This window comes from Globicephala melas, chromosome 5 (genome assembly GCF_963455315.2).
Source record: "Globicephala melas chromosome 5, mGloMel1.2, whole genome shotgun sequence".
Taxonomy (NCBI): Eukaryota; Metazoa; Chordata; class Mammalia; order Artiodactyla; family Delphinidae; genus Globicephala; species Globicephala melas.
This window is the reverse complement of record NC_083318.1, coordinates 37,352,317-37,366,344: the sequence shown is the minus strand read 5'-3', so window position 1 is coordinate 37,366,344 and position 14,028 is coordinate 37,352,317. Positions and strand designations below refer to the sequence as shown.

The 14,028-nt window shown below is 56.9% G+C and overlaps 2 protein-coding genes across 4 annotated transcripts in view; one reads left to right on the top strand and one right to left on the bottom strand.

The window, feature by feature from the left end:
• NSG1 (neuronal vesicle trafficking associated 1) overlaps window positions 1-12,576 on the top strand; it is a 32,612-nt gene extending 20,036 nt beyond the window's left edge. The window contains exons 4-5 of the mRNA XM_030864198.2: window positions 3,901-4,011; window positions 10,742-12,576. Of these exons, the coding sequence (XP_030720058.1) occupies window positions 3,901-4,011; window positions 10,742-10,942 (312 nt within the window). The 3' untranslated portion in view covers window positions 10,943-12,576. The remainder of the gene's footprint in view (window positions 1-3,900; window positions 4,012-10,741) is intronic.
• The window catches only part of STX18 (syntaxin 18), a 122,650-nt gene continuing 119,889 nt past the window's right edge, over window positions 11,268-14,028 (bottom strand). For all 3 annotated transcript variants that reach the window (XM_060299153.2, XM_030864193.3, XM_030864195.3), the window contains exon 11: window positions 11,268-13,521. In XM_060299153.2, the coding sequence (XP_060155136.1) occupies window positions 13,426-13,521 (96 nt within the window). In that variant the 3' untranslated portion in view covers window positions 11,268-13,425. The remainder of the gene's footprint in view (window positions 13,522-14,028) is intronic.

The window sequence follows — 14,028 nt, the reverse complement described above, 5'->3', positions numbered from 1 at the left end:
AAGTCCCGGTAGTTCTATTTTTAGTTTTTTGAGGAACCTCTGAATTGTTTTCCGTAGTGGCTGCACCAGTTGACATTCCCACCAATATTGCACGAGAGTTTCCTTTTCTCTGCATCCTTTCCGACCGTTATTATTTCTTTTCTTTTTGAAAATAGCCATTCTAATAAATGTGAGGTGATATCTCATTATGGTTTTGATTTGCAGTTCTCTGATGGTTAGTGATGTTGAGCACCTTTTCATGTACCTGTTGGCCATTTGTATGTCTTCTCCGGAAAAAAGTGTCTATGCAATTCCTCTGCCCATTTTTTAGTTGGATTCTTTGGGTTTTGCTCTAGAGTTCTATGAGTTCTTTATATATTTTTATATTAACCCCTTATCAGATATATGATTTACAGATATTCCTTCCCATTCAGTAGGTTGCTTTTTAATTTTGTTGATGATTTCCTTTGCTGTGCAGAAGCTTTTCAGCTTGATGGAGTCCTGCTTGTTTATTTTTGCTTTTGTTGCTTTTGCTTTTGGGGTCAAATACAACGAATCCTTACCAAGACCAATGTCAAGGAGCTCATCACCTGCGTTTTCTTCTAGGCGTTTTCTGGTTTCAGGTCCTACGTTCAAGTCTTTAATCCATCTTGGGTTAATATTTGGATGTGGTGTTAGTGGTTGAGTTTTATTCTTTTACATGAGGCTCTCCAGTTTTCCCAGCACCATTTATTGAAGAGACTGTTCTTTCCCTGTTTTATATTCTTGGCTCTTTGTCATAAACTAATTGACCATACAAATGTGGGTTGATTTATGGGCTCTCTTCTCTGTTCCATAGTCTATGTGTCTGTTTTTACACCACTACCACACTGTTTTGAATACCTTTGTGATATAGTTTGAAATCAAGGAGCATGATGCCTCCGGTTTTCTTCTTCTTAAGATTGCTTTGGCTGTTTTATGGTTGACACAAATTGGAAGATAGTTTGTTCTATTTCTGTGAAAAATGAGTATGTAATTTTGATAGGGATTGCATTGAATCTGTAGATTGCTTTGGGTAGTGGTAGTGTGGACATTTTAACAATATTCATTCTTCCAGTGCACGAGCACCGAATATCTTTCCATTTTTTTGTGTCTTCTTCAGTTTTTTTTCATCACTGACTTATAAATAGTTTTCATACAGGTCTTTTACCTCCTTGGTTAAATTTATTCCTAGATATTTTATTCTTTGGGATGCAATTGTAAGTGGGATTGTTTTCTTAATTACTCTTCTGATCGCTCACTTATTAGTGTATAGAAATGCAGTAGATTTTTTGTATGTTGATTTTGTATCCTGCAACTCTGTTGATTAGTTCTAACAGTTATTTGGTGGTCTTTAGGGTTTTCTGTAGATACTTTGTCATTTGCAAATTGTAACAGTTTTACTTCTTCCTTTCTAATTTGGATGCCTTTTCTTTCTTTTTCTTGCCTAATTGTCCTGGCTAGGATTTGTCATACTATGTTAAATAAAACTGGCAAGAGTGGCCATCCCTTTCTTGTTCCTGATCTTAGAGGAAAAGCTTTCAGCTTTTCACCATTGAGTATGCTGTTAGCTGTGGGCTTGTCGTATATGGCCTTTATTATGTACATTCCCTCTATACCCACTTGTTGAGAGTTTTTATCATAAATGCACGTTGAATTTTGTCACATGCTTTTTCTGCATCTGTTGAGACGGTCATATGATTTTTATCCTTCATTTTGTTACTGTGATATGTCCCATAGATTTTGTGGAGGTTGGAACCCTCCTTGCAACCATGGAATGAATCCCACTTGATCATGGTGCATGTATTTATTAACGTGTAGTTGAATTCAGTTCGCTAATATTTTATTGAGGAGAACAGATTCTAACAGGGCTTCTTAACCTGTTGTGCGCCATGGACCTCTTCTTGGAATAATGTTTTCAAATGCCCAAAATAGAATATAGAGGGTTACGAAGGAGTTCAGTTATTTTAAATACAGCTCTCCCTATGGACAACCCTGCTATTCTAGACTGTGGAAGGAGCTGCTGAAGTGGCCCTTGCTGCCCCCAGGGGCCGCCAGTGGGTAGCTGGGTCCCAGGCAGGGCAGATTTGGGTGAGCAGTAGTCAGGTGAATGTGGGGAGGGGCTCAGGTGGGATAGGGCGGCGGGCCTGGGGGAGGCTGTGCGGCCTGGGCCGAGAGTCCAGCTCTGCATCTGCCAGCTGTGTGGCCCGAGTGAGCAACGGAATGGCTGTGGTGACAGCTGCACAACAACAGCAAACGCTTCCTTCCAGAGCATCCCGTGTGCCTAGGTGCCGTCCTCCCACCAGCCCCGGGAGCTGGGGCCTCTCACTGCCGTTGGCTGGCAGGAGCCTGGGCCTGGAGGAGTGGGGTGACTTACCCAGAATCTGGCTGCCCCTCCTGGGCGCCGGGCACCGGCAGGGTTGCCACCCCTGTCGGAAAGCCCCGCACATACTCTGCTGCTCCCTCGGCCGCCGCGTGTCCCCAGGGCCTCTGCCCCCTCCTCTTCCTCAGATTCAGCCTCCTTTGTCACCCAGCTCCATGCTCAGCTCCTCTGCGGTCTCCCCGGGCTGCCCACCCGGGCCGGGTGGTCTTGTCCTTGCCCACGTGCCATAGCGGCCACCAGAACCCAGATGGCATCTTCCCTGGGGGTGCTTTGGGCCTTGAGGCAGCCGCGGCGCCACCCTGTGTCCCCTTGTCAGACGCAGGCTCCACGTGCAGGCGGGTTGTCCAGACAGGCTGGAGTGGCTAGTGAGGGTGACAGCCCTGACAGCCCAGGTGAGGGGTCACGGGAAGAACGGGGGGTAGAGGACAGAGATGTTGACGGGGGCGGACTGCAGAGATGGGCAGGAAGGGCCTCCTTGGGGGTGACACAGAGACTCCTTGCTTGCTTCCCTGGGTGGGGGGCACAGAGGGGACGGGTGTCGCCCAGGCTGCAGTGAGCGTGAGCTGGGTGGTTGGAGGTGGGGACTCGTAGCCCGGGCAGCAGTGGCCGGTGGCCAGGGTGGCCGTGTGGGGAGAGGAGAGGGAGTAGTGGGGCTGGGCTGGGGGCCTGGGTGCTGCGGTTCCTGGTCACACCTCCCGACCTGACCCGCAGGGCCTCTGCAACCCTTTCAGCCCAGGACATGCTCTCGCCCCTGCCCAGCGGCTCCCAGCAGCCAGGGAGCACCTTCAAGGCCAGATGCAGCATCATTTCGTCCCCCGTGCCCCAGGCCCTGCAGCGGGGAGGTCTCCCATCGCTGGCCCACTCTGCTCACGGGCTGTCATGCGTCATCTGCCGACATTACTGAGTACGTCCCGTGGTCCAGCCACGGTGCAGAAGGCTGAGTCCCCATGCTAATGGGGACCGCCCTCCAGGGTGGGGAGGACAGGCTCTAACCGAACACGCAGGAAACTGTCCAGAGTGGAGGTGATGGGGGCCCGGGAGGGTCTTCTGTCCTGCCCAGCTGGCCCCAGGTCAAGGGCAGGGCTCGTGTCCAGGGCTCAGGGGTGTCTCTGGAACAGCTGATTAGCCATTGGCTGATGCGTCACTGTGGTGACCCACAGCGTCAGAAGGGCAGCCCACACCCACGGCTCGATGGTGTGTCCGATGTCCATGAGGCCTGATCGTCACCTGTACCCCGAGCTCTCATGCAAGGCCTGGAATACTAGAAATGGCTAATTTAAAATGAAGGTGATGCAGCTTGTGGTGAAAAAATGAAAATGGTACAAAAAGTTGTCCAGTGTAAAGTGACTCTGCTGACTGCTCATCACCAGAGGCCTCCCGGTTCTGTGTTCCGTGCCTCCTTCCGGAGACGGTGCCCGTGTACAGTGGCCCACGGGCCTGTGTGTCTGTGTGCATCTGTGTGTGGGTGTGTCTGCGTGGCCGCCCCCTCAGCCGTGCTGACGGCCCCGCCCCCCCCACAGGTGTCCGTGCTGGTGCTCTTTGCCCTGGCCTTCCTCACCTGTGTCGTCTTCCTGGTTGTCTACAAGGTGTACAAGTATGACCGTGCCTGCCCCGACGGCTTCGTCCTCAAGGTAAGCCCCCCCCACCCCCTGGGCCCCTGATGCCTTTGCGCCTTGTCCCCCCGCGTGACTCACAACAGGGCTAGAGCGGCAGGGGCGGTGTTGGGGCCTGGCGGGAGCTCCTCGTGGGGACCTGGGGGCAGGGAAGCGGGGTCACGGCGGGGCCTGTGAAAGGGAGGCTCCTGTCTGCAGGCCTAGCACATCCCCTGGGGGGGGCAGTGAGTGATGAGGGGACATGCCAGGAAGCAGAGGTCCCGGGAGAGGAAGACTTGCACCACCACTCAGGGGTTTGGGAGCAGGGCCGGGTGACCCCAGCCCCCCGACCGCAGACCCTGGTCTGCCCGCCATGCCGCTGGGCTCTCCACGCTCCATGCTCGCTTTGCTGATGTGATGATGCCTCCTTCCCCAAAGGCTCCAAGTGGCCGAGAAGCAGACACATGGGGCCGCAGGATTAAGGGGAGAAAATAAGTGAGGGGGTGGGGTGAAGGAAGCGGGAGTGAAACGCACGGGCTGTGGACTTGCTCCCGTGTCCCATACACTCAGCACCTGGGCCCCCTTTTGGTTCTGAACTTCCCAGAGCCAGTGCGAAGAGGAGAACATGATCAGTCCCAGGATTTGGCGCTGCTGGAATGAAAGCAGAACCTGGCCCTGCGTGCTGCTGGGCACGAGCAGAACAAGCCCGGTCGCCCGCTGCCACTGGGCGGCTGCGGTTTGGGAGCTGCAGATGTGAGGGACACAGGCCCTTGTATGGGCTCCTCCTTCCACGGCTTCAAGGCTTCTGACACTTGAGCCCTTCTGTGCTCAGCGAGTGTGCGTTTTGTGCCCACCACGTAAGAGGCCCGTGGGGGCGCCGTGCAGGGACCTGGGGAAGGGCGTCTGGGCAGGGCGAAGCCCCCGGCCCCTTCCACCAGCCCGTGCACACCCCGGGCTGCGGCTGGAGGAGTTATGATCTGTTGGGAGGCTCAGGAGACAACATGGTTTAAAGGAGGCTGACCCAGAGGGCTGGGACTTCGAGGAGGGCAGCACATGAGCTGATGCTGGAGGACGGCAGGGCTGAGCCAGGTGGGCGAGGGGAGGAGTAGCGCACAGGTGCTGGCTGGGCCGGTCCGTACGTAGTCCTTGTTGGGGAAGAGCCAGCTGTGGCCAGACTGGAGTGCCGGCCAGAGGCCGCTGGAGGAGAGGGAGGTGATGGGATGGCCACTCAGTTGGCTGGGGAGGCTGCCAATTGGAAGGGAGGGACAGGAGGCTGCTGCAGGCGACCAGGGAAGAGATGCGGGTCTAGACTGGTCTGGGTGCTGTGGGTGGGGCAGGAGTGAATCTGGGAGGCGGGGGCGGGGCGGGGGGGGGGAGGACCTGAGGTCAAGGAGGAGGAGCCAAGGTGACGCAGGAGCCGCGCCCTGAGGGAAGCCGGGTGCGCAGAGGACACTCCCCTGGGGACTGGAGTCCTCGTCCAGGCAAACGGCTCCCACACTTGCGGCCACAGCCTCACGAGGAAGATGCAGGGCTTCCTTCCGGACTCGTTCTCTCTGTGCCTGAGACGGAGGCAGGAGTGGGCCCAAACTGCCTTCCCTGTCCTGCAGGGCCAGGTTCTGCTAGATAACCTGGTCCAGGTGGAGCCAGGGAGATGAGGCCCAGTCCTCCGACTCACAGCAGCTTTGGATGGCAGGTGTGTACATGCTTAAAAGGCTCTGCAGGTGGTTCCGGTGCACAGCCAGCCTTGGGAATTTACAGCCCCTGAGAGACTGTTCCGCCTCAGGGGACTTGGCATTTTCCACTGGCATCTAATGGGTGGTGTCCTTCCTGGAGAAGGTCACTGGGAGGGCCGGGGAGCTGCTGCCCTGGATCCCACGGCCCTCGGGCTAAGGCTGGAGGAGGGAAGGTATGAGCGTGTGTGTGTCCCCTTCCTCCCTCCTTTCTGTGTGTTCGTACATGTGCATCACATGCCACCACCCGACAGTTTACAAGGAGCTTTTAACGAAGATCTCTGATGCTCCCAGAAACCCTGTGGGGTAGATGCCATTAGACCCCCTTTTACCAACAGGAAGTTGAGTACAGAGACGTCGTACCCGAAGTCACACCCTGCACGTCCTTCTTTACTCGGCATCTGTTTATTAACTGCCGCCTTCTGTGTGCGTGGTGGGGTGCTGGGCGTGCCACGGGGCACAGGGTGTGTCAGGGGCCTGCCCTCGGAGCTCACGTTCTAGCGGCAAGCCAGCAGACCGACGTCCAGATGACGTGGATGCTGCCAAGTTAGGCAAGAAGGAATACGTGGGGGACCGCGTGCCTGTGGCCACCCCTTCCTGGGGGAGCGCGGTGCTCGTCCAGGCTGGGACCCAAATGAGCGGGGGGCGCTGGTGTGGACCTGCTGTGGGCTGGGCTTGTGCTGAGGACAGACTGGGCCGGGCCTGCTGACCCCGGGCCCCGAGGGAAGGGCTGATGGGCACAGGCGCCCGAGCTTCTGGGATGCGTAGAGGGGCGCGGGCCAGCCTCTTGCAGGGGGCCCCAAGCTGAGGAGTGTCACGAGGGGATTTAAAAAGGCAGATGTGGGCTGGGGAGGATCCTAGGTTTCTGCTTTTTTTTTTTTAAACCATGAAGGCACTGGATGAGTGTTACAGAAAGGTCTTAAACACAATGGGAGGAAACTGCCCCAGACCCTACAAGGTGTTTACAGTTGGGTGCTCCTCGTAGACTGACTTGCTTTCGGGGAGCTCGCATGTGAGGTTTAATAGCTAGGCCTCCTGGACCGTGGGCCAGGGCTGTTGGGACACTTTCCTGGGTTCCCTCACCGTCCAGTTATCGTTTCACGTTAGAAGCTCTGTGACCTCCCGGAGCTCACCCACAGCTGACATGTGTTTCTGCTGGGGTCTCTCCAGCCAAAGGGGGCAGGTCGCAGCTTCCCCGGAGCTCCTACCCCATCCTACTCCTGCGTGGCTCCCGGACACCCCTGGAAGCTGTCTTCCCCCGGGGTCTTGCCTGCTGCTAGCACGCCCCCCCGCAGTGCCTCCCCAGCACCCCTGTCTTACAGCCTCGCTGTGTGGGTGGCAGCGGGACCGTCTGTCCTGGGTGCCTGGAGGGCAGGGATGCCCCATCCCATCTGGAGGCCTGCCCTAGCCTGGAGCAGAGTCACTCACTGCCCAGCAGGTGCTGGTGGCCTCAGCAGGTGTTGGTGGCCTCAGAATGTCTTGCCAGACCCTGTGCTGGTGGCAAGGACAGAGTGAAGGGGAGGTGGCAGTGCAGGTGGGGGAGGAGGGTGGCTGCCGGCCTGCTGGACAGAGGCCAGTTCACCTGCAGGGCCGGCCCTGGGCTGAACAGACGGTTTGCCCCTGCAGAGTGGCCCGGCTCCCCAGTGCCCAGGCGTGGCCGGGCTCAGGACGCCGATGACAGAAGGGCATGCATGACCTCAGCGGTGCCCCTGTGGGCTTTTAATCCTTGCTGTCCGCTGTGCTGCGCTGGCTGCAGTCCTCACAGCAGCCCGGGCGGTGACTCATCAGCTCCTTTCTATAGTCGAGGGGACTGAGGCTCAGGCAGAACGTGACCTCGGCCTGTAACGCGACCTCCTGCTCCTGCCGGCCTCAGCCCACGGAAACGCTGCGTACAGCGGCGCCGGGCCGTAAACACACTGCGTCCCTTTGTCACTTCTCTCCTGGAAGTAGCTAGCTGGCAGGCGTTTCTAGTCTGTATTTCAGGGTCAGTGACTTGGTAAGGAGACCAGTTCTCCGTGGGGCAGGGTGGTATCAGGGCTGCGGGGAAAGCATGCGTTTATTATTTTCCCTTCCATCTTCACTAAACCAGCGGCAGTGAGCCACGCATCTCTGAGAGGCCCTGGCTCAGGGAACAGAGGCGGATGGATGGATCTGCTGTCAAATTCAACTTATTTATAAACCTCTGGCAAATCCCAGAGCTGTCTAAAGCCCCCTGCCCGCAAACCACATCCCTTCCCTCACCACCTGCCATCCTCCCAGACCCATGAGTGATGAAATAGCAGCCAGGTGGGCCAGGGCTGGACCAGCCATGACGCCATCACATCCGCCAGTAACCACGCCAGGTAGCGCTGCCCTCCCTCTGCCGAGTGGCCACACCTGCCCCTTCCTAGTGTGAGCGGCAGAGCTGGATCCTGATTGGAGGCCACGGGGTGGGCACGGGGCTGCAGGGCCTGTGGGATCCCCAGGGCCTGGCCCAGAACTGGTGTGAGCCGCTCTGCACCCGATGGGCAGCCCACCTGTGGGAGAGCCTGTTAACCTCAGGCTGACACTCCTTTTCGCAGACACAGGGCTGGTGACCCTGTAAGAGGCATCTGGACGGAGAGGGAGCTCACTCACTTACAGGTGGAACAGGAGGCCCTGGCTCACACTCGGCCCAGCCTCTGCGGTGGCTCAAACGGGAGCTTTTCTAAGACTGAGACATGGTCCCTTCTCTCGTCCACAAATCATGTGTTCGGCCCTGTGTGGCTGCTCCCGATACCAGGCAAATGGGCCCGCACGGTGGGGAGGCCTCCGGGTCCACTGGGTGACGTTGCCCGCCTGGTGCCCGAAGAGGGCTGGACGAAGGCTGTGGCGTTCACCGGGTTCCCCTGGTCCTGGCCTCAGCAGCTCTTCCCGGGCAGCACCTCCCCGCTCCAGCCCAGCCCCCTGAGCTCTGTGGACGGAGCTCCGCCACACCCACCTCTGAGGATGCTGAGAGCCCAGGCGGGACCGGGTGTGCCCGGCTGGGGCCTCACGAACGCTGGCTGAACTTGGAGCTGCCAGGGTGTACAGTCCTGCTCCGGCGCCCCGGGGGACCTCGCTGCCTTGTTTCTCACTGTTCTGCCTTTGAGCTGAGCGGTCACCATCGGCAGCTTTGGGGGTGGTGGGGCGACGTCTGGAGTGCACTGAGCAGAGGCCCGGGTTGGAGCTCGGTTCCCCACACTGCCCCGTGGTCCCTTCCCTCTCTGGGTCTCACTTGCTGTGACTGAAATGGGACTAACAGATCTCAGCTCACAGGGAGACATCGTGCCCGGAAGGCACTTGGCCACCTGTCAGAAGGAACCGGTGTGGTGGCAGGGCTGGGATGTGGAGACGGGCCTTGGGTCTGCAGAGACTCCAAGGAGCAGCCCCTTAACAGGAAGACGGAGCTAACCTGCCTTTAGCTTCCGGAGGCTGAAGAGACCCGGCTTGGGCAGGGACGGGGCTCCCAGAGGAGGTCCCCCCGTGCATCCCAGGCTGGCGCCCACGTCCACAGGGCAGCAGCCGCCACCGGCCATCCTGGTGACCATCAGAGACTCTGTCACGGTCTCCATGCTGGGAGACTGCTCAGCCCAGAGGCAGAGGGGCGCATCGAGCCGCGGGGTGTCCTGGGCCCCAGGAGTTGGTGGAATCCTGGCTGCGCTCTTGCCAGCGAGGTGGCCTCGGCTGAGATGCTGCTCGGGGGTGCTAGCCGGACCCTGCGGGCGGTCCTGGGAATCAGGGGTTTAAAAGTCTCCCTGGTGCCTGTGAAGGTAGCCAAGGCCCAGGACCCTTGTTACTGCAGTCTCCCTTCACTGTGTGACAGGCCTTGGCGTTCCTGTAATGCTTTGGTTGCTTAGAGACACAGGTAACGTGCTTTCCGCCAGATGGAAGGTTTCTCTCTCTCTCTCTCATTAAAGCCGCAGCTGGCAGGCAGTGGGGCTCCCTGAGGTCCTCCTAGAGCCCCGATTCTGTCGTGTTGCGCTGCCGGCCCCCAGGGTGTTGTCCCTCTCCAGGCAGGTTAGTCCAGGCGATCAAAGCCGCTGAGAAGGGAGCGGTGGAGGGCAGGAGCCCCCCAGAACCTGCTCCTGTCACAGCCCCGCACACCCCGTTGGCCAGAAGTTAGCCCCATGGCTTCTACTGGCTGCCGGGAGGGCTGAGAAGCGTGTCGCGAGCTGGGCCTCACGCGCCCGCCTGCCACTGGGAGAAGGGTGGGGGGAGGCAGAATGCAGCCCGCGACCCCTTCCTCAGGGCCTGGCGAGCGACATGTGGAGACGGGGTGGGCGGCGGCTTAGCCCGGCTGCTGGATGGACAAGGGAAGGCAGCCTGACTTTTGGGGGGCCCTAGACCCCCGGTGAGCGGACGAGAGCTAGGGACTGACCTCCCCACCCCCGGGTTCCACGGGCTGTAGGGAAGTGCCTCTCCCTTAGCGGACAGCTGCCCCCCGAGAGCCCCCCACCCTCACGTGCCCTCATGGGGTCCTCGTGGCTTCCTGGGCTCTCTGGATCTCCAGGTCACACAGCTCCCTACCAGGCCCTTGTAGGTGGTGTGTCCTGACCCCCCAACCCTTGCCTTCTCCCCAGCGTTTGTGTCCTGCGGCTCTGCACCCTCTGCTCCGGCCGCGGGCCTCTCTTCAGCCTGTGTCCCTGTCCTCCTGCCCCGAGGACCGGCTCCTTTGGGTCAAGTGCCCCCACCCCCTGCTCCCAGGAGCCTTTCTGACTCCCTTCCTTCACTGTTTGAATATGTTGCTTCTGGTGGACATGTCAAAAGTTCCATTGTCTTCTAGGAGATTTAAAATCAATGGCCACGAGTGTAAGATCTTTAAAGAAGCAGGAAGGCGTGCTGTGTAAGTCCTGTCGCCACGGCCTTGTACAGACGTCCATCCCGTTACCATGCAATCAGTGTCAGGCAGGCAGCTCATCTCTGAGTTTCCTCCGAGCCCAGGGAGGTGCTCAGTGACCACGGGCTGGGTGCTACCTGGAGACTCACGGGCCTCCCTCCTGCATTGGTACGCGCGTCTCAGGGGGCGGCCTGTCTTTCAGAACACCCAGTGCATCCCAGAAGGCTTGGAGAGCTACTATGCGGAGCAAGACTCCAACGCCCGGGAGAAATTTTACACCGTCATCAACCACTACAACCTGGCCAAGCAGAGCATCACCCGCTCGGTGTCGCCGTGGATGTCAGTTCTGTCCGAAGAGAAGCTCTCAGAGCAGGAGACGGAGGCTGCTGAGAAATCTGCTTAGCGAGATGGGCAGGTTCCTTACAGTGTCGCTGGAAGGTAACAAAGGGACTCTGAGGGAGATTTCATTAGATAGAATTACTGGTAATTTAGAGGCTACTCATGTATGGTGCCACTGCTTCTGTTTGCTAACGCTGCTCTGCGAATACAGCTTGCTGCAGACCATGGGCTAAAATCAAGGGCATATCAGCACTGCTAAAAGAGCTCTGACACCACTTGCCATGGTAAAGAATCTTAATTTAGCAACTTTACTGGGATTTATTGGATGCTGTCAAAAAATAAATTTACACTGGATATGCAAGGGGTTCAGACTTCAGATAAATGATGCATTTTGTGGGATTGTTTTTTTTTTTTAAAACCACCTTGCCGTTTGCAGACCTTACACCATAGCCGTATCTAGAGTGATCCCTTGCTTTGCTAAGAGCAAGCTGTACTGCACGTTTCTTCCCCCCTCCCGCCAATGGCAATAGTGCCAGTGGTCAAGATGCACCATAGTGAGCGTCAGAGGGAAGGAAGGAAAGATGCCATCAGGTCGCAGTTGTGCCCTCGCCTGCCCCGTGCTCACTCCTGAGTGCGCAGGCGCTGCGGCAGGTCGGCTCGGGCAGGGGTCACTGCTGCAGGCAGAAGGCTGCCTCTCGGTACAGAGGGCGCCCGCTGGGCAGGGGAGCCGTGTTTCCCTCAGTGCATGTGGACTGGGTCAGAGCATGTGAGGTGGGGACTCTGGGAAGAGGGGATCCTGGGCCACAGGCTGCAGAACCCGTCTCCCTGTAGCTAGTCTGTCTGCTCTGTGATGGGCTGAGTAGGAATGAAACCTACCGGCCCTTTTGTTCACATCTATTATGAATAAGTTTGCACCGACAGCTGTATTAGCTACTTAGTTTTAAAACAATTAGCTGGGTGAGAAAAGTGAAAGTGTAATTGCTGGTAAGCCAAGGCTACTTTAATTTTTATTTTGTGGGACAGATGTAACTCCTTTGATGTAAGAAGCAGGCAGGAAAGGCTGGGAGGGGGGCTGGCGTCGCACCTTGCAAGTCCAGTTATGACATTTTCATTCACAATCTTTGTAAGACAATTATGTTTCATCCTGAATCTTGACATTAAAGTATATGTTTACAAAATTGCCAGTTAGATAAACTAAGTGTGTAAGATGATTAAATAGAAAAAAAGACGTTCATGGACATTTTCTTCCATGTTATTTAAATGTGTTGTTTCTGGTGGACATGTCAAAAGTTTCACTGTTTTTTTAGATCAAAAATAAATGACAAATAGTGCAAGATCTGTTGCGAACAAGCATGGTGGTCATGGCCAACTCCATTACTGTTTCCTGAAATGTGCTTCCAAAACATACAGTATATTTTATTATCAAGGGTGTTTGGAAACGACGACCATGACCTCGGAGCAGTGGGCGGGCGTAGAGTCATGGACGTTGTGAAGCTGTGCCGACGCATAAGAGCAATAACCGCGCGCCAGAACTTCTGTGGAGATAGCATCTATCAGCAGATTCCAGCCCGTGTCAATGCAGTGTCAAGGCAACCCTATTTGTATTTTCTAGGAGACATGTATTTTATTGACTGTAAGCTCATTCACATGTAACTTTTGACATTTTCCCTCTGTGCAAATAAAGAACACAGGATCCCCGTGGTGCTCCCCGGACTGTCTGCAGAGCCCTCGAACCCACACCCTGGGGGCCCATGCGCACTGGGCGCTTTCTGCACAGATGTGGCCGCAGGTGCCTTGTGCCTGAGTACAAGCAGGCGTTCCTGATTCCTGGGGCTCTGGGGGGTGGAGAGGCCCAAGTCCTCCTCTGGATGAAGCTCCATGGGCCCCAGTGGCCGCAAGTTGGGCCTTCCCCACCCCCTGCCCACCCATCAGGAGAGTGTTGGGGGCAGCATTTCTGAGGGGAGCCAGGCCCCGTCCGCACACTTCTTCCCAGGCAGGAGGCAGGTGGGCACGCACTGACTTTCTAACCTTGGACCCACCAATAATACATTAAATGGCTGTAGTTGTATGCACTAGACTCCCAGGGCGAAGGTGATATCTTCTCTACTGCGCGATGAGTCTGTGTATCAGTTGGCTGAGGCAGACAGGAAGCCCAGGAAACAATCCATCATGTGCTGTGAGAAGCTACTGGCCAGTGCTCTTCCTGCTGCCACCGGGAGGGAAAGGCCGGCGCCGCCTCCAAGCCTGAGACGTCTGTGGAGCAGGAGGCCCGCGTGGCTCCTGCGGAGGAGGCGGCTCCCCGCTCCCCGGGGCGGCCCCATCAGGTGCAGGAATAATCACCCCCGGTTCCTTCCCTCTGGCCGCAGGCTTGTGACGCAGACCACGTTTAGTTGTGTTGTTTTCTTTTTCAGCTACTACATGGGCTTAAAACCACAAGTCGGGTGTCCCTTTTGTGAGTACATATCTCCGTGCCCCCTCCCCACCGATGGCTCCAACGCCAGGGACCACGACAGCGCGCCCAGCGCGCCGTCTGCCGGGTGTGGCCGCCTAGCTGTCGTACCAGTCGAGGAAGAGCAGGGAGAAGGAGCACATCACCAGGAAGAAGAGCACCCACACGCGGAAGCCAGCGTTGTTCTTGATGGCCTGGGGGGCGCGGCACGGGGGTTAGGCTGGAAAGGCTCTCAACTGCCTCGTGCGTCTGCACATGCTCTCCCTGCGGGGCTCCGACTGTGTGGACTGCTCAACCCTATGCTTACCTTGCACAGACGCCTTAATTATTAAGCAAAACCAAAAAGTGGGTTTAAAGTCTGTTAGACAAATGGGCTGCATCTCCCTCTCTGGTTAGTCATCACGTGGAGATCATGCACAATTCTCCCAGGAAAAATGGCTCATGTCCACCCCAGGGTTAAACCCACACAGACAGGATGAGAGCGTGTGTCCACTACCCTGACGTGTGCTTCCTAGTAGTGCGATGGCAGTGGTGGTCCAAGAACGGTCCCATGTCAACCCAAACCTGAGGACTGGACTCAGAAAATAAAGTCCACTCAACAGAGTCTACTGTGGTGGCCCTGTGAACAGCGACCAGGGCTCTGGGTCCTTGGAGGGGTCCCACAAGCCTCTCCTGTGGGGCCCAGCCCGGACTCAGGGAGG